The sequence below is a fragment of the Pleurodeles waltl genome, chromosome 4_1, assembly GCF_031143425.1.
Source record: "Pleurodeles waltl isolate 20211129_DDA chromosome 4_1, aPleWal1.hap1.20221129, whole genome shotgun sequence".
Taxonomy (NCBI): domain Eukaryota; kingdom Metazoa; phylum Chordata; class Amphibia; order Caudata; family Salamandridae; genus Pleurodeles; species Pleurodeles waltl.
In genome coordinates this window covers 135,849,626-135,869,449 of record NC_090442.1, presented here as the reverse complement: position 1 = coordinate 135,869,449, position 19,824 = coordinate 135,849,626, and the positions used below count along the sequence as shown (strand labels likewise).

Genomic DNA, 19,824 nt, shown 5'->3' with positions numbered 1-19,824 from the left:
GTGCAAAACAGAAAAATAGTAATAAGAAACCCACTCAACAGTTACTATAGATGTGGGTGTAAAAGTCGTATAGGGAATAATTCAGAGTGCCCAGCCATTGGAAAACGTTGCGTTAAGTGTGAGACAACAGGGTAGGTCGCTCCCCCTGCCGCTGCAGCTCCTCCAAGTTCCCGAGTTCCTGTGTTCCTGTGACCCACCTAACTGTAAGTACCCCCCTCCTCCCAGCCCCTCGCCCTGCCCCGCGCCACTCACCTTCTCTCCTGCTCCTGCTTCTTTTCCTCCTCTCTGTCTCTTCCTCCTCGCTCCCCCTCTGCAATCTTCTTCTGTGTTCTTCTGTTCTTCTCTTCTGTTCTTCTGTTCTTCTCTTCTGTTCTTCTGTTCTTCCCTTCTGTTCTTCTGTGTTCTTCCGGTCTTCTGTGTTCTTCTTCTCTGTTCTTCTCGGTGCTTCTGTGTTCTTCTTCTCTGTTCTTCTCTGTTCTTCTCCGATCTTCTGTGCTTCCGTTCTTCGGTCTTCTGCTCTTCCGGTCTTCTGCTCTTCCGGTCTTCTGCTCTTCCGGTCTTCTGCTCTTCCGGTCTTCTGCTCTTCCGGTCTTCTGCTCTTCCGGTCTTCTGCTCTTCCGGTCTTCTGTCTTCTGTTCTCCTGTCTTCGGCTCTTCTACCTCCTCCGTCTTCTTCCCCCGAGCCTGCCCTCCTGCTCCTTCCTCATCCCCCTCCCTCACTCGCCTCCCCCTCTCTCACCCCTAGCTAACCCGTTCGCTATCTACCTCCCTCACTCCTCCTATCTTCCTATCTCTCTAGCTCCCTATCTCACTATCTAACTCCCCCACTCTCCACCTCCTCCTACCTACCTATCTGTCTATCTATCTATTTCCCTATCTATCGACTTCTCTATCTATTTTCTCTATCTATTTCTCTATCTCTCCCCCCCTCCCGCCACCCCCTCTACTACCTATCTCCCTATCCTCTCACTCTACCTCTCTCCCTCACCCACCTCTACAACCCCCCCTCCCCTATCTTCACAACCCTACTCCTATCTCTCTCCCTAATCTCCAAACCTCCTAACACTCACCCTCCTCCACCCTAAACCCCCTCCCCCAGCTCCTCTCACTCTACCTGTCCCCCCCCCTCCCTCGCGCTTTCCCGCCGCGACCTCCTGCACGCCCCCGCCCCCCAGCTCCCATTCGCCCCCAGCTGACCCCTCCCCCCCCTCCTACCTCTTATGGCGGCCGCTGCGCGACAGTGGTAGCGACCCTTGACCCAAGGGTAGGTCGCTCCCCCTGCCGCTGCAGCTCCTCCAAGTTCCCGAGTTCCTGTGTTCCTGAGACCCACCTAACTGTAAGTACCCCCCTCCTCCCAGCCCCTCGCCCTGCCCCGCGCCACTCACCTTCTCTCCTGCTCCTGCTTCTTTTCCTCCTCTCTGTCTCTTCCTCCTCGCTCCCCCTCTGCAATCTTCTTCTGTGTTCTTCTGTTCTTCTCTTCTGTTCTTCTGTTCTTCCCTTCTGTTCTTCTGTGTTCTTCCGGTCTTCTGTGTTCTTCTTCTCTGTTCTTCTCTGTGCTTCTGTGTTCTTCTTCTCTGTGCTTCTGTGTTCTTCTTCTCTGTGCTTCTGTGTTCTTCTTCTCGGTTCTTCTCTGTTCTTCTCTGTTCTTCTCTGTTCTTCTCTGTTCTTCTCTGCTCTTCTCTGCTCTTCCGGTCTTCTGTTCTTCTGTTCTTCTGTCTTCTGTTCTTCTGTCTTCTGTCTTCTGTTCTTCTGTCTTCTGTTCTTCTGTCTTCTGTTCTCCTGTCTTCGGCTCTTCTACCTCCTCCGTCTTCTTCCCCCGAGCCTGCCCTCCTGCTCCTTCCTCATCCCCCTCCCTCACTCGCCTCCCCCTCTCTCACCCCTAGCTAACCCGTTCGCTATCTACCTCCCTCACTCCTCCTATCTTCCTATCTCTCTAGCTCCCTATCTCACTATCTAACTCCCCCACTCTCCACCTCCTCCTACCTACCTATCTGTCTATCTATCTATTTCCCTATCTATCGACTTCTCTATCTACTTTCTCTATCTATTTCTCTATCTCTCCCCCCCTCCCGCCACCCCCTCTACTACCTATCTCCCTATCCTCTCACTCTACCTCTCTCCCTCACCCACCTCTACAACCCCCCCTCCCCTATCTTCACAACCCTACTCCTATCTCTCTCCCTAATCTCCAAACCTCCTAACACTCACCCTCCTCCACCCTAAACCCCCTCCCCCAGCTCCTCTCACTCTACCTGTCCCCCCCCTCCCTCGCGCTTTCCCGCCGCGACCTCCTGCACGCCCCCGCCCCCCAGCTCCCATTCGCCCCCAGCTGACCCCTCCCCCCCCCCCTACCTCTTATGGCGGCCGCTGCGCGACAGTGGTAGCGACCCTTGACCCAAGGGTAGGTCGCTCCCCCTGCCGCTGCAGCTCCTCCAAGTTCCCGAGTTCATGTGTTCCTGAGACCCACCTAACTGTAAGTACCCCCCTCCTCCCAGCCCCTCGCCCTGCCCCGCGCCACTCACCTTCTCTCCTGCTCCTCCTTCTTTTCCTCCTCTCTGTCTCTTCCTCCTCGCTCCCCCTCTGCAATCTTCTTCTGTGTTCTTCTGTTCTTCTGTTCTTCCCTTCTGTTCTTCTGTGTTCTTCCCTTCTGTTCTTCTGTGTTCTTCCCTTCTGTTCTTCTGTGTTCTTCTTCTCTGTTCTTCTCGGTGCTTCTGTGTTCTTCTTCTCTGGTCTTCTCTGGTCTTCTCTGGTCTTCTCTGGTCTTCTGTCTTCTGGCCCAGCGCCACGACCCCTGGTCCCCAGCTCCCCCAAGCCCCGCTGATCCGCTACGACCCCACCACCCTCCACGCCCTCAACCCAGGGCGCTCCAAAACCTGCTTCCTAGCTCACCCCAAACGCACCCATGGACCCTTCGCCTGCAACTCCTGCAAACGCATCTTCCACCACGCAACTACCACGACCACAAGCCCACGCGCCATCAACCACCTCAAGTGCATCCTGGTCAACGCTCGTTCCGTCCACAAGCACGCCGTTGAACTTTGGGACCTCCTGGACTCCACAGCCCCGGACGTCGCCTTCATCACGGAGACATGGATGAACGCCTCCTCTGCTCCAGACATCGCTACCGCCATCCCCGAAGGCTACAAGATCTCCAGAAAAGACCGCACCAACCAAGTAGGAGGAGGTGTCGCCATCATCTTCAAAGACTCCATCAGCGTCACCACCTCCACCGAAGACCCCCCCCTCGCCGCTGAACACCTGCATTTTCAGATTCGCACCGACCCAAGGACCACCCTCAGAGGATCCCTCGTCTACCGTCCTCCCGGACCTCGCGCCTCTTTCAGCGACGCCATCGCCGACTTCATCTCCCCGCACGCCCTCGCCTCACCGGACTACATCCTCCTAGGCGACCTCAACTTCCATCTGGAACAAAACAACGACCCCAACACCACCACCCTGCTCGACAACCTCGCCAACCTCGGCCTCAAACAACTGGTGAACACCGCCACCCACATCGCCGGACACACGCTCGACCCTATCTTCTCCGCCAGCAAACACGTCTTCTTCAGCCACACCTCTGCCCTACACTGGACCGACCACAGCTGCGTCCACTTCACATTCCGACGCGAGACCTCCCACCTCCGCACTCAACCCATCCCTCGTCGACAGTGGAACAAGATCCCTGAAGAGCAACTCTTCTCCGCTCTCGCCGCCAACCAACCCACCCTCACCACCGACCCCAACGACGCAGCTCTCAACCTCACAAACTGGATCTCCAACTGCGCTGACAACCTTGCTCCCCTCAAACGCACGCATCGACAGACCAACACCAAAAAACCTCTCTGGTTCTCTGACACCCTCAAAGAATCAAAGAAAACTTGTCGTGCCCTTGAGAAGGCCTGGCGCAAGGACCACACCGCTGACAACATGACCGCCCTCAAGAACGCTACACGCGAACACCACCACCTGATCCGCACTGCCAAAAGGAACTTTTTCACCGACAGACTAGACAAAAACAGCCACAACAGCAGAGAACTCTTCAGCATCGTCAAAGAGTTCTCCAACCCCAGCGCCAGCGCCAACGCCGTCACGCCCTCACAGGATTTGTGCGAATCCCTCGCCACTTTCTTCCATCGCAAGATCAGCGACCTCCACGACAGCTTCGGACACCAGACCCAACCATACACCACTGAACCCGCTTCCCCGGACATCACCCTCAACAACTGGACCCACATCAACACGGAAGAAACCAAATCCATCATGAACTCTATCCACTCCGGCGCCCCTTCGGACCCCTGCCCGCACTTCATCTTTAACAAAGCCGACGACATCATCGCCCCGCACCTCCAGACCGTCATCAACTCTTCTTTTTCTTCTGCTACCTTCCCCGAATGCTGGAAGCACGCTGAAGTCAACGCCCTACTAAAGAAACCTACGGCTGACCCAAGCGACCTGAAAAACTTCCGCCCCATCTCTCTTCTACCTTTCCCAGCCAAGGTAATAGAAAAGACCGTCAACAAACAGCTGACCACCTTCCTGGAAGACAACAACCTGCTCGACCCTTCACAAACCGGATTCCGAACCAACCACAGCACGGAAACCGCCCTCATCTCAGTCACAGACGACATCAGAACCCTGATGGACAACGGTGAAACAGTCGCCCTCATTCTCCTCGACCTCTCGGCTGCCTTTGACACCGTCTGTCACCGCACCCTAATCACCCGCCTACGCTCCACCGGGATCCAAGGCCAGGCCCTGGACTGGATCGCCTCCTTCCTCGCTAACCGCTCCCAAAGAGTTTACCTCCCTCCGTTTCGCTCAGAACCCACCAAGATCATCTGCGGCGTACCTCAAGGCTCATCGCTCAGCCCGACACTCTTCAATGTCTACATGAGCCCCCTCGCCGACATCGTACGCAAGCACGACATCATCATCACCTCCTACGCCGACGACACCCAACTTGTACTCTCCCTCACCAAGGACCCCGCCAGCGCCAAGACCAACCTACAAGAGGGTATGAAGGACGTCGCAGATTGGATGAGGCTCAGCCGCCTAAAGCTGAACTCTGAAAAAACGGAAGTCCTCATCCTCGGCAACACCCCGTCCGCCTGGGATGACTCCTGGTGGCCCACGGCCCTCGGCACCGCACCGACCCCCGCAGACCACGCCCGCAACCTCGGCTTCATCTTGGACCCTCTTCTCACCATGACCAAGCAAGTCAACGCCGTGTCCTCCGCCTGCTTCCTCACTCTCCGCATGCTCCGCAAGATCTTCCGCTGGATCCCCGCCGACACCAGAAAAACCGTGACCCACGCCCTTGTCACGAGTCGCCTGGACTACGGCAATACCCTCTACGCCGGGACCACCGCCAAACTCCAAAACCGCCTGCAACGCATCCAAAACGCCTCGGCCCGCCTCATCCTCGACGTACCCCGCAACAGCCACATCTCCGCACACCTGAGACACCTGCATTGGCTCCCAGTCAGCAAAAGGATCACCTTCCGTCTTCTCACCCACGCACACAAAGCCCTCCACAACAAGGGACCGGAATACCTCAACAGACGCCTCAGCTTCTACGTCCCCACCCGCCCCCTCCGCTCCGCTGGCCTCGCACTTGCTGCCGTCCCTCGCACCCGCCGCTCCACGGCGGGTGGGAGATCTTTCTCCTTCCTGGCGGCCAAGACCTGGAACTCCCTCCCCACCAGCCTCAGGACCACCCAGGACCACTCCGCTTTCCGGAGACTCCTAAAGACTTGGCTGTTCGAGCAGCGATAATCCCCCTTTCCCCCCTAGCGCCTTGAGACCCGCACGGGTGAGTAGCGCGCTTTATAAATGTTAATGATTTGATTTGACATTTACAAACTGTATGTAAAAGCACCAAAAATCCTATAAAAATCAATAGCGTGGATATTTCAGAGGACATGTGTAGAAAAGTTGAACAACGTGATTCTCACCATCGAGTGTAATTCCATCACTGGAGATTACATGCTAAAGGTCCACTGGTAGATGCTATTATTGATAGAATGGCCCTTAAGGTTATGGCAGATTTGGGATCACCCATAACACTTTTAAAGGGATTCTACCTATTATGAGCATTTGGAGAATAAATCATCTGACGTCAACCCCTAAGCCTTTGGGGAAAGGGCATTGAGATGATTGGATAATTGACACCAAGGATAAAGTGTCTAAGCAAGAGTACCATCGCCAAAGTTTACGTAGAGGCGAGAGGAAATAATATTATTGGGTGGCAAGGCCTAGCTAAGATGGCAAGGCCTAGCTAAGATGGGTTTATACAAAAAACCCTGCTGTGGTTGGTGAATTGCTTGAAGAATATTTTGAACATTTACTGATACTGTGTGGAGAATGAGTACACACCAACAGCGAGTGTGACGGATTTGTGTGTGATCTTTTACGATCACATTCTTATTACTTAACGTCATTCTAATGTAAGAATCTTGAACCCCTCTCTAACACAATATGCCACATCCTGACAACCTTCCCTACTGGATCTCCAGTACAACATACAGTTTGCATGCCTGAGCTGAACTACCCAGAGCAAAACACGCAGAACAATACCCTCAACACATGTATAATGCAAACGTAACTCGGCCAACGCAACTAAAAAAGGGAATAGACATTAAATCTATTTCCCCTTCAATGCCACCTCCGCTTGGCCTCCTTTCCCTTCTCTCAAGTCAGACTGTTTCTTCTTCCCCCTGTAGTTTTCGCAGCCCGATGTTGATATCTCCCCGCCCGATACTCACTTCCTCTCTCCTACCCTTCTCCTGGCTCCGCTCGTCAGGAATCGTCCGCCAGCTCTGAGGACGCTGCCCACCCGCACAAGGGAAGACATGGCTCGGGCAGCCAGACAGCCACGGCGCCGGAGCCCAAAGTCACCTTACGTCGGCTGCAACGAGCGAAAGCGGCGTGCCTTGCGATAGGCTGTAAAACGCAGACTAGTCCTTCTTTCGTGTCTAGTGGGAACGAACACATTCGATCTCCGTTAATGCATAGAAATTGCACTTTATTCACGATATATAAGGGATATGCTTGATAGACGGGACGAACCGACACATGTTGTTTCCATTTCAATTTGCTTTCTCTCTTATCCACCTATTGTTTAAAGCAGATCACAGATGATAATTCTTAAAGTTGTGAACTAACCCCATTCAAAGATGGCCTCGAAGTTGGCGCACAAAAGCGGACATTATGGAGGTGGATGAGATGGAGTTGACGAAAAATAGGTAATAGCCACCACCCTTTTAAAGTCAGGCATGTCTGCATAAGCGCTATAGAAAGACCAGTTCTGACAGAAATAACGGCTTTTTCGGGTAATAACTCAACCTATTTACATTTTGTTTTAAAGGTACGACTTCGCACGTAGAACTGAATGACGATTCTTTCACTCTAATCTGGCGGCCATAATGTTTTTAAGATAAACATTCTAGGCTTCCTGTTGCTAATGCCTCTTGTCGAAGGACCCGCCCTTTTGTCTGTTCTCCATCTATGGATTGGTAGGAACCGTTGCCATGGTTGCCTTTCTACAAACAGCTATGCAGGCTCCACTGTAGGCTGGTGCAGGGAAGCTGGAATGTGATATTTCCTCTTTTATCCCAAAGAGCGGTAGGTAAGTGCTTTAAAGGAGGGCGGGTAAGTAAAGGAACGGAGGAAATGTGAGGAATCTTAGTTATTGTAACACACTATTACTGAATAACTAAACGAATATGAGTATTTTTGGCATAAACTCTGGCCACATGACTTTGTGTGTGATATTTGTGAAAAAGCAGTACTCTGCGTGATTGAAAGCCAACCTGTGTGTGTGTGTGTGTGTGTGTTTTTCAATGTTATGTATAGAAAACGTATGTGTTTCCCACCGAAAACCAAACACAGAAAATTGCTTTTTTTCTGGAAGAAAATCTTTGAATATGAAGCTGTAAGTCGGACTATTTAGCTGGACAGATTTCAAGTGTGTTATGAAAGGGAGTCAGAATATAAAGTTTACGTTGTAGGTGATTAACTTAAAAAATATACAACACAATGTTGCATAATAGATGCTTTTGGAAAAGACCAGAATTGTTGTTGCATCTTTTAGAAAGTCTGTGTAGGCACATATATTTACTCTGTGAATAGCATAGTCATAATTCATAGAACATGGCATCATTACAGCAAAGTAAAACGAATCTGCTAGGGTAGTTAGTGAATATTCCTGTGTTTTTATGAAAAGATAATGCATCCATATAGCCAGGCCACAAGTCCTAAAAAAGAAGTAGGTGGACTAACCAAGTTAGGCGGTATGCAAGTGACATCACGGTGCATGACATCGCGCGTGGAATCAAATAGTGTGGTATCACAACCCATGACCTCTCAGGAACTGTCATCACAAGAAGTGACATAAGTTTAGCAGGTCTATTATGATGAGTAAATTTGAACGTATTTCAATATTTAACAAATTATATTTTGTCAAAAAAAGTCACGCAACCCAGACACACAATCTGATCCTCAACTTTTACATTATTTTTTAAAAACTCTGCCAAAAAGAAATTGCCAACAAGATGAAACGTGTCAGTATATCTATTCTGCTTAATTGGGTGCAAAGCCATATCTTATGGGGTTAAGGTACCTGTTGCAGAGACATTTGTGTGCCAACTATCTATCAGAGAATAATAATGGTAAAATAACTCTGAAGGTTAATGTATTTGCTGGAGAGATGTCTGTTTTGTCAAGTCCCTGTTTTGAATCAAAGTAGCACAGAGTGTTAATATGTCTCCTGCAAAGCACATTATGTAACACGTAGTTAACATATTTTTATTTTATGTACATGCATAAGTTGGTTACTGCTTTTAACACAAAGATCCTATTGTTACTTGCAGATCATACATTGTCACTCATAATGAGCTTTTAAGGACATTTGACTCCTACACCTTGTAGCACTCACTATCTTATGTAACACATCCTGTACATTGATTGACACACATATGATTTATGGTCAACGTATAATATGTATTTGTGATGTAAAGTGCTCTGACATCCTGCATTGGATGAGAAGCTCTAGAGCCCTATAAAAGAAATAAACAAAATAGTGGTATTAAAATTGTTATTTGTGTAACTACTGGTACAGATCAGCACTGACACTTTTATAGTGAATGAATACCTTTTATATACAGGGACTGAACAAAATCAAAAGCATGACTTTCTTAAGTACATGTGAAGAGATAAGCTTCAGCCTTTGTTATGGGCCCAGCTGGAATCTACTAAGCCCCCTCGCCACCTGTACGTTGCTGCTCTGAACAAAAGCAGACAATGTGCAGACACTGCTGAATGAGGCCCGGTATCTAAAAATTACACTGTGACAGGTTTAGCAAATTTCTGTGGGGCCCAACTGTTGGCAGGGTAGACGGCGTCCACCCTGTGAAAATAGTGGGTAGACTTAGTCTACCCATGTGTATCCTCGACCTGTGCCCTGCATTATTGCATGTACTACTTGAACAAAAAACTTGTACTACTTGAACATGGATCAGCAATTAAGTGTCAGCTAACTAAATACATCTAAGAACACACAGTTCCACTCAATAACAATCTACACATCATGTATCATCTACATTCTATCAAAAAGACTATTCAATACCACATCACCGAAACATAATTTGAATGCAAATGTCAGACCTGCCAGCATTTTGTGATTTCACAATTCATGATTTTTCTGCTATATTGGTTGAGTCCCGCAATGCCTGCGTTTTTTAAACTAAGATTTTCCTCCCTGTCATCTTTGTATTGTTGTTCTCTTGCTCCAGTGTTGTTATAAAGTGAGGCGTTACCATTGGCTTTGATGTGTTGCATGTCATTACGTGCCCCTGTGTGCCTTCAGTAAAGCTTTAGTGTTGGCCCCAGATCAGTCTTTCATTTCTATTTTGGCTGCATGCATTTTGGTCACTGCCTGCCTGGGAGTCGGAGGACGGGCATAGATGAAGTTGAAAGGTATGTTCCCAGGGAAAGAGACATGTCTTCTTTGAGGCGAGATCCTGGATGCTGTTTGTGACTCATTTAATCAATTATTTATCTTATCTGTACAATCACCGACCCAACAGGATATACAGTACTAATAGAATTTAAGCTCTAGTGCATAAATTGTTTGACACACAAATCATTTCCCAATGTATAACTCCTTGTCAAATATCCAGGGCCAGATTGGGAACCCAGAGCAGCCCTTGCACATTTTGTCAGACCAGTCTCCTTAGGGTGCATAGCAAGCGAGCTGGGCTGCTACAATTGGGCTCGGGGGTTCTCCCCCCACCCAGAGAAAATTTAGGGAAAAATGGCAAATACAGTGCATTCTGCAACGCAGTTTTCATTATATATTCAATTGTATTAGTTCTTAGAGCATAGTAAATTATGACCTTACAGTGCACCAGAACAAGGCAGTCTTTACTGGGGTTCCTCAATGACTCCCTCACCATCACCCTCCTACAGTGCCTCGCATCTCTCCATAGCCCCTCTCTCACATTTATTTCATTTGTTTTATAGCATCTCTCTTACCAGCGTAGAGTTTTGGAGCACTTTATATCACACAAACCTACAAAGACAATGAATCCTATGTGTGTAAATTAGTGTATAGAAAATGTTGACAAAGGGTACTACAAGGTGTAGGATTCACATGTCATCCATACTGGTAGGTATTTTTAAAAAGTGCTTGGAGTGGAGAAGCATAAACTCAATTTTCAGAATGTAACACAGTGGTTAGTGTTGCAAACAATTTATTTTTACCCAAACCCTTTTTAAGCAAAATTAGGATAATCAAAGACTGGGAAAAAACATAGCTTTTTAACCTGTGTCCTACAGTTTTCGTGCAGCTCTTTGATGGCAGTTCATAGCTCACTGTGCTAGACTGTGATTGTAACTTATGAACTGCACAGTAACAGAAGCAGCTCTGTGACAAAAGCAGCATCACACTGAGATTTGCACAAAAAATACCATTATGCAATCTGCATAGTACACGCTCTTTGCAGTTGGCATATTAACCCTCTGTGCTACCTTAGATGAGTCAAAACTGCCACTCGACAAAACCCCAATCTCAATCAGCAGGTACATTAATCACCAGATTTATCTTGGCACTTTTATTGTTGTCTGAAAACTATTGGATATACAAGGAACACTGCAGTGCTTTTAAAACAGCTGCACTGCTACAACTCTGACCCCCAGTAACAGAAGCAGCCCGCATCTTTCCAGCCTTCCTGGGAAACACCCGATGCCCAGTACGGCCATTCCGGCCTTGCAGTTCAAATGTCTCAGCCAAATCGTCTTCGCCTTTCTAAATAAAGGTGTGTGTATGTTTTTAGTACAGTGTGGTTCAGTTTGTGTTACCTGCAAAAAGGAAGAATTGTTGTAGGATCTAGTAAACTGGTTTATGTAAGTCTTTATTGGAGCAAAGAAGCTAATTATAAACTAACTACATCTGTGTTCAAAGTGGCTAAACGTGCATTGTTTCGTATTTCAAAGCACCTCCCAACGACTATGCATGGTAGGTACATTGTGAACACTGGCCTAAAGGCGCACATACAGTGCAGCATATGTATCAGAGAAAGGGCAGGACAGAGAGCAGCAAGGGAAAGGATGAGTAAGTGACGGGTAAGGGAAAATAATTGTTGAAGTACTTTTAACAGGGAAGGGTGGCATAATGAAAGGACACAGAGAGGCACAAGATGTGTAGCAGGTCATACAAAAAAAATGATATTGAATAAAAATAGAGCTTCAACCCCTGGATGGCCATTATTAATCAGCAATATATATGGTGCAATGAGTCCCTTGCATTCTTGGACCTCGGTGCTGCTGCACTAGTGATAGCTTATGCCTCTGTTTTTAACTCTGCCACACGAAGGTCAGCAGATGTCCTAGGTGTAGTCTCAAATGAAAAAACATTTCCTAACATAAACAAATGCGAAGATTTATTTCAGAAGAAATTTCTTGCTGTAGATGCCAGACATAAAGCCTTATAAATGCCCCTGAAATAACACTTCAGCTGTAAAAGTTTTGAAGAATTTCACATCGGGGTCAGAAACAAAGGGAACTGAATGAAAGGCTTGCAGAGGTAGCCAGAGAAGAATCGCAGAGCTGCAATGCAGACTGACCATGAGCTGATCAAGGCTTGCAAAGGTAGCCAGAGGAAGAATCGCAGAGCTGCAATGCAGACTGACCACGAGCGGATCAAGGCTTGCGGAGGAAGCCAGAGGAAGAATCGGAGAGCTGCAATGCAGACTGACCACGAGCGGATCAAGGCTTGCAGAGGTAGCCAGAGGAAGAATCGCAGAGCTGCAATGCAGACTGACAACGAGCGGATCAAGGCTTGCAGAGGAAGCCAGAGGAAGAATCGGAGAGCTGCAATGCAGACTGACCACGAGCGGATCAAGGCTTGCAGAGGTAGCCAGAGGGAGAATCGCAGAGCTGCAATGCAGACTGACCACGAGCGGATCAAGGCTTGCAGAGGAAGCCAGAGGAAGAATCGCAGAGCTGCAGTGCAGACTGACCACAAGCGGATCAAGGCTTGCAGAGGAAGCCAGAGGAAGAATCGCAGAGCTGCAATGCAGGCTGACCATGAGCGGTCTGGGATCTGGACATTCACTAACTCATAATTCAAGTGTGTAAGCCTATTCAAAAGGGAAAGCCAGGATTGACAATAAGAAGGTTTGCTATAGTGCTAATGTCTCAAACATCACCGCTTTCTGATTGGCCTCTTCAATAGACCTTGGCGTTGAAGTCTTCTTTTGAGCTTCCCGCTACATTTCTGAAAACAAAGTGTTGTGTTCCTTGGATTAGCTGGATAGTCACTGGTCTTAGCGGATAGGACAAGCAGATATGAGCCAACAAAGTGCCGTAAAAATGCCGCAACAAACACAACTATATGTGCAAATTCCATATTTGGTGACACAAATTTCTCAATCCATGCCGCAGTATCCCCAGAGGTCTGAAATGGGACAATGCAACCAACCAGAAAATGCCATGGCCTTGACTAACAACCGAGCCAAGAAATGGCAAAGCACGAAAAAAATATGAAAACCAGAGATTGAAAGAGGTTGATCCAAAGCCCACCCTCTAAATGTATTTTGATTAATTGTGCTTTTTGAAGAATTGATGTCATGCGGTCATTTATAGAGCTAAAGCTGTCTGTATGCAAAACCAAAATCAAGACATTTTCAACCTGTGGTCAGCAGTAATTTTGAAACCTGCACAATTTTGCTTATGTTTAGTTTGGTGAAGATACAAACATATAGAAAAATATACAAAACCGATCTTTAAATTCAGCGTAAAATTTGGTAAACTTAAAAACTACATAAAACATCAGATTTAATGTAGTGGTAGTTCGTCTTGAGACTTTTTTTATTACAAATGTAAACAGTTAACTGCAGAAACATTAGGTCCATTCTCCTTTAAGTACGTCTAATACCCCACTGCTATAAAAAAAGTCATCATTTTTGTATCTTTGTGACCTGTCCCTTGGGCACTTAAGAAACCTAGTGTGTTTTCTTGTTCAGGAGACTTGGGATGTTGCTGTTGGACGTTTGGGGTACACCCAAATTAGTACTCCTTTTACTGTTAGTGACTTGTGCCCCATGATAGTACCAACAGTTGGTCCAAGATGATTATAGCAGTATGGTCCATACCATTTTACCCTTACTCCAGTGGGCGATCTGTGTACCGCTTTGCTCTGATAAATCAGTGCAGGTACAGCCTGAAAATACTGAGTCCCAAATCTAGATGGGACAAATATTGTTACAACAATATTGATGGTCAAAATATTGAAAGGTAAGTTTCTGTACCTAGGTCCACATATATGTACCTTGGTGATATATATATATCTTTAAGGTACACAGATATGAAGTTAAGAATAGTAAATCCATAGCTCCCTCTGTGCACTTACCTTTTGATACTTCGTCCCTCAATGTTGTTATAACAATATTATGGCCTGTTGAGATTCAGGACTCAATATGCCATACTGGAATTATCAGTGTAATACGTCATGACTGGGCCACTTCTTTGCCTGACACTATGTGGAGTGTTCATGAGAGGTGCTTGGTTGAAGGTGAAATGAGGTACCCATCTTGGGATACCCCGTGGATGTATGTAAGCACTAAGATTGTAGAATACTCCATAGGGTTACATTGTATTCAGATATTGGCCCTCATCACGACTCTGGCGGTCCAAAGACTGCCAGGGCCGCTGTGGCAGTGTCACCTCCGATGGGCCGGCAGTGAATGCCACCAAAATTAGAAGTTTGGCAGCTTGGCCGAAGCCACACCGTCAAGCTTCCACCCATCCCGCCACATTACCGTGTTACACTGGGGCTGGAAGTGAGCACCTCCAGCATGGCGGATGTCGTGAGACCGCTAGTGGAATCACGAGGCGGGAGACCGCCAGCATTTTTCTGGCAGTTGGACTGCCAGAAAAAGCTGGCGGTCTTGCACCCTGGTGACAGCAATAAGCATTCCTGTTGCCAGCATACACTTGCACACACGTCCGCATACCCGCACACATGCACTTACACACTTCTACATACAAACACCCCCCACTCACCCACGCAAACGCGACATACACACACATTCACACTGACAAACATACACAAGCACCACACCCATGCACGCATTCACTCCCCTCTCTCCCATGCGCATACATTCACTCCCCCTCCCCATGCGCATACATACATTCACTCCCCCTTCCCCATGCGTATACATGCTTTCACACCTTCCTTCCCATGCGCATACAAACATTCACCCCTTCCCCATGCACATACATACATTCACTCCCCCCTCCCCTTATGCGCATACATACAATCACCCCAACCCCAGCACATACATACATTCACACACACACCCCGACACCTCATACACGCACTCACCCGCTCTCCCTCATCCACACAAACATTCACCCCGTCCACACACAATCACTCACACACACAGACACGCACCCACAAACACTCCCCTTCACCCCGCATTTACGACATTCACACACGCACTCACACACCTTACGTTGCTGAAGAGAAGTTGTCTGGAAGCAATGCACAAAGTAAGAGTGACAGTGTCATCTGAAACCAGCTGCCATGGAGATGTCTGAAAAATGTTTCAAATTATAACAAAGCAATGTTATAGAATTGTTTTACCACAGGGAAGCAAAACAGCAGACACCCTTATGCAAGCAAAAATGTTTTTTTTTAAAGATTAGCTTATAAACTCAAAATACGTGACATCGAGGTGCAGGCAAAACATGGTGTGGGATATATATCAGTGATAAACACATGCCAAGGAGGTGGTTGGTAAATTGTGCAATAGTACAAGCAACAACACATTAACAATGGGAATAACAATGAGAAGATCCATGGAACCAGAATATGAAGGCTCTCCATAAATTTGAGAATGTTTAGTGCAAGAAAAACAAGCACTGGCAAAGCCAGTAGATCTGGCTTCTAGCTTCCAGCCTTTTGACAATTCTTATTTTGGTCTTTTATAGTTTTTGCAAAACATTATTGTTGGGGAAGCTGCCGGGCTCTCATCAATTAAAAAAAAGTTGACTACAGGCAAAAAAATGTTTAGGTCTCAAAAATGCACACATTACCATAGTAGTCCCTGGCACCGAAGGGAACTACTTTGTTTGTGAATGTGCGCTGTGTGAAAGGACAGGGTGTGGTAACTCACAGTGAAGTCAGACAGTGGCAGAAGTGGGCTGATCCATTATCTCATGAAGCATGCTGAAGTGAGTGGAAGAAAAATGAGAAATGACAGGAAAACTGACTAATGAATGAAGTCTGGCTGAAAAGCCCTATAATTACCTATGTTACACACATAGGGCCTGATTACAACTTTGGAGGAGGTGTTAATCCGTCCCAAAAGTGACTGTGAAGTGACGGATATACCACCAGCCGTATTACGAGTCCATTATATCCTATGGAACTCGTAATACGGCTGGTGGTATATCCGTCACTTTTGGGACGGATTAACACCTCCTCCAAAGTTGTAATCAGGCCCATAATTTTAGTACATTCAAAAGGTCTTGGCTAACACCTGACTTGAAAAAGCTAATTGGTATAGCATTGGCTGCCAGCCTCTTCCCTTTGCTAATGCTTTTTTGTAAGGTTTTGGTAAATATTTATTACAAATAAATAACAATCATTGACAAACCCAATAGGTCTGGTGTTGGTGGCGAGCCTTTGGCTTTGTCCATGCCTGTTTTGTCATGTTAACTTACAAAACTTGGGGAAGCTGCAATGCCTTCGTTAGTCTAAATAAAACATAAAAGAATGGCTAACAGCAAGCATATTTTTTGTCTTAGAAAGCACACATTTCAACAGTAGTCCCTGGAACAAAAAGGATCTACTTTGTGTATGGGTGTGCTTATTGTGAAAGGAAAGAATGCTGTTACTCACAGTGAAGTATGCCAATGAGTAAAAGTGGTGCCCATTTCCCCATGCTGTATGATGTAGGTTAGTGGTTCCCAACCTTTTGACTCCTCTGGACCCCCACTTTATCATTACTGGAACCCAGGGAACCCCACTGAAGCGTTATTAGAATCTGCGTACCTCCCACTGAGTCATTACTGGAAGCCAGAGAGACCCAGGCAAAAATATAGACACAAGCATTCCATGAAACACATACACAAATGATAATACATTTTATTTAATTTGCAAACAAATAAAATAAAATAAAAATTAACAAAAATAATAGAAGGTTGGAGCTTTTCTAAATTCAATTCAAGTCACATATCATCCATACTATAGTCTGTTTCATGCACCTGCGCCACTCCCACGAATCAAACTGAGGATACTAATTTAATTTTTAGACACCAGTTTCAAATTCCTTGACATTTACTGTTCGTTTTAAAATTTTCAGTTGTACATTCAGCCACTTTCTTTATATACACTTTATTCATCTGTTAATTAGTTAATTTTCTAAGCAGTCACCGGGCCCAGACGTTGGGAACCACGGATATAGTGATGTAGTGGGTTGAAGAAAAATGTAAATGACACACTAACATGCCACTGAACGGAGAGGGCTAGCTGAAAGCCTTAATAAGTATATTGTACATATAATTTTAATAAAATCAAAAGGTCTTGGCTTGTACCAGACCTCAATAAGGGTTAGCAAATCCACTAGGTCTGTCCTTGTCAAAGACATCGCTAGTACAATGGTTTTATTTATTTATTTATTTGAGGTTTTTCTTTGCAACCGTATAACAGTTAAATGAAAAGAATTAAATAAAAGTCAAACTGATGCTGTCTAAACATGGCGGTTGTATGCTTACAATAAAAACAAGTAGGAAAAAAAGTAAATATCAGACTGGATTTTGCCAGTGCACCTATCAGGGTTACATTCTTGATTGAAAATCTGCTGATTATCAACAAAGGAATTGTAATAGTGATTCACCGGTAGCCTCTTACTGGTACCTTAAGTAGATCTTAACAAAGGAATTGTAATAATGATTCACCGGCAGCCTCTTACTGGTGCCTTAAGTAGATCTTAACAAAGGAATTGTAATAATGATTCACCGGCAGCCTCTTACTGGTACCTTAAGTAGATCTTTACAAAGGATTTGTAATAGTGATTCACCGGCAGCCTCCTACTGGTACCTTAAGTAGATCTTAACAAAGGAATTGTAATAGTGATTCACCGGCAGCCTCTTACTGGTACCTTAAGTAGATCTTAACAAAGGAATTGTAATAGTGATTCACCGGCAGCCACTTACTGGTACCTTAAGTAGATCTCTAAAGAAAGTTCACTCGGCTGCCAAGAACTGTCTATGTTGGTTGTTTTATCCAGAAATAGGCCATCTGAGTTATTTTGTCAGATTTTGTTTTTTTAATGTTACAGCACCATTAGCCTGCCAAATAAGAGGCAACAAATACTACAATTTCTTTCCAGCAATCGAACTGGGGATGGAGAGGGTTATGCCACAAGAGGCAGGCAAGGCTCCTCACTAGCTGCCTGGCACTTCTCTGGCCCTTGCAGAAGTATCAGATGCTCCTTGCAAAGAGGTCAGAATCCTTCTGGGGGTGAAGGAGGGCTCCATGTACGTGAACGAGGGAAAGAAAGTGCAGACTTGAGGTTTTATAAGTGTCTGGTGAGTTCCTCTAATGCACTTTGTCACACCTGAGTTGCTATACATTATCTGGAATATATGCGGATGGGTTAAATGAACTTACACGCAGCCTCCAGTTTGTGGAAAGTGAACAATGGAATCAAATGTTGAAAGTCATGAAACTTTAATTTATTTACACTTATAAAGTGCTCCATGACGAATTGTGGGTACTTTGCATTGGGGATGTGAGCAGTGTTACTTGCCTGGAATGACTTGCCAGCCCATCCAAGGAGGCTGACAGGCACCTAATCTATCGGTGGGCGATGAAAGCGCATCCGTTTGATTTCCGCTTCTCTTTGACCGGACAGAAGCGCTTGGTGAACAATCATTGAGCTTCAGCGCTATGAAAATATTTCAGAGATGCAAACGTGCAAGTCCTGGCAGTCAAAATGTGTGAACAGACTAATACAGATGCGCGTCCTTTCATTCAAGGTATGGCACTGTTTCTGGTATAGCCCAGCTGCCCTTTCCAAATCGTCTGAGCCATAAAAGCAGCATAAAATAGGAATGCATTCGGAAACGTATAATAGTGCAGGCCGAATACAAATGACACCAGGCCATCTATGCTGCTCGGAGTGTGCATGGGAGATATGCGGATCCACAGAAACAGAATTCGCCCTCTGCTGTGAAATGCAAGACATGGCTGTAAAATAAAAATAAAAATCCGGCTAAAAGGAGAAATAAATGACCCATCTCTGGAAGCGGAGCGCTTTACTTTTAGGCAGAAGTGTACATGGAACGGGGCAAAATGCAGTCACTCACACTGGCCCACTTCAGTGGCAGAAGTGGGCTGACCAGTGACCCCATGCTGCAGGCTTTGGTGGAAGAAATAACATGTAAATGACACATGAACAGGTCAATGAATGAAGAGGGTTGACTAAAGCCACACTGTGGTAAAATGTATTTTTTTAAATTATTTTTTTGGTGACATAATGTGCCTGTAGGCCAGACCTAAAAAGCGTTGAAAAGACAGGTAAATAGAGAGGCTTTCAAAGACAGATAGAGAGTGGGTATAAAGAGATAGATAGTGTTGCCTAGATCAGTGGTTACCAACCTTTTGACTTCTGTGGACCCCCAGTCTATCAATACTGGAACCCGGGGACCCCCACTGAGTCATTATTGGAATCCAGGGACCCCCCACGGAGTCATTACTGAAAGCTGGGGACCTAATCTGGTAATATTATATAATTTTCTAAGCAGTCACGAACCCCCTGAGGAGGCTTCGCGGACCCCCGGGGGTCCTTGGACCACAGGGTTGGACCCACTGTCCTAGATAGAGAGATAGCTAGAGTACCAAAACTAACTGTAGATAGGGTTGGATCGCGATAGATAGGTAGATAGATAGATAAACAAAAGTGAATGGACAGGGTGATAGGTAGATAGATAAGCAGGTCGGTAGGTAGACAGGTAAACACAGAGACATTGTAATAAACAGCACCGTTTTGATTAGTAATACAATAGGTAAATGTCTACATGAACACAACATGTAATAACACTTAAAGCAAACTAGAAAGCCATACAAGCAGGACATACAGACTAAATTGGTTTAAAAGTAGTACAAGAGTAGTCCTCAATTCAAATATACACCATTGTGGCAAACATGAGTGCAGTTATAGATAAACTTTATTGCATAACATAGAGGATAACTTTATAAAGAACAGTTTCAAATGGACACAATCTGGGATGCTGTGAAATAGCAGGAGCCAGATAA

At 46.1% G+C, this 19,824-nt stretch overlaps 2 protein-coding genes across 2 annotated transcripts in view; one reads left to right on the top strand and one right to left on the bottom strand.

The window, feature by feature from the left end:
• The window catches only part of NDUFB2 (NADH:ubiquinone oxidoreductase subunit B2), a 30,849-nt gene extending 23,928 nt beyond the window's left edge, over positions 1 to 6,921 (bottom strand). The window contains exon 1 of the mRNA XM_069227905.1: positions 6,764 to 6,921. Within this exon, the coding sequence (XP_069084006.1) occupies positions 6,764 to 6,852 (89 nt within the window). The 5' untranslated portion in view covers positions 6,853 to 6,921. The remainder of the gene's footprint in view (positions 1 to 6,763) is intronic.
• Positions 6,922 to 7,122: 201 nt separating this feature from the next.
• LOC138287466 (trichohyalin-like) overlaps positions 7,123 to 19,824 on the top strand; it is a 167,064-nt gene continuing 154,362 nt past the window's right edge. Inside the window, exons 1-2 of the mRNA XM_069227904.1 lie at positions 7,123 to 7,243; positions 7,366 to 7,626. The gene's annotated coding sequence lies outside the window, so the exon portion shown is untranslated. The remainder of the gene's footprint in view (positions 7,244 to 7,365; positions 7,627 to 19,824) is intronic.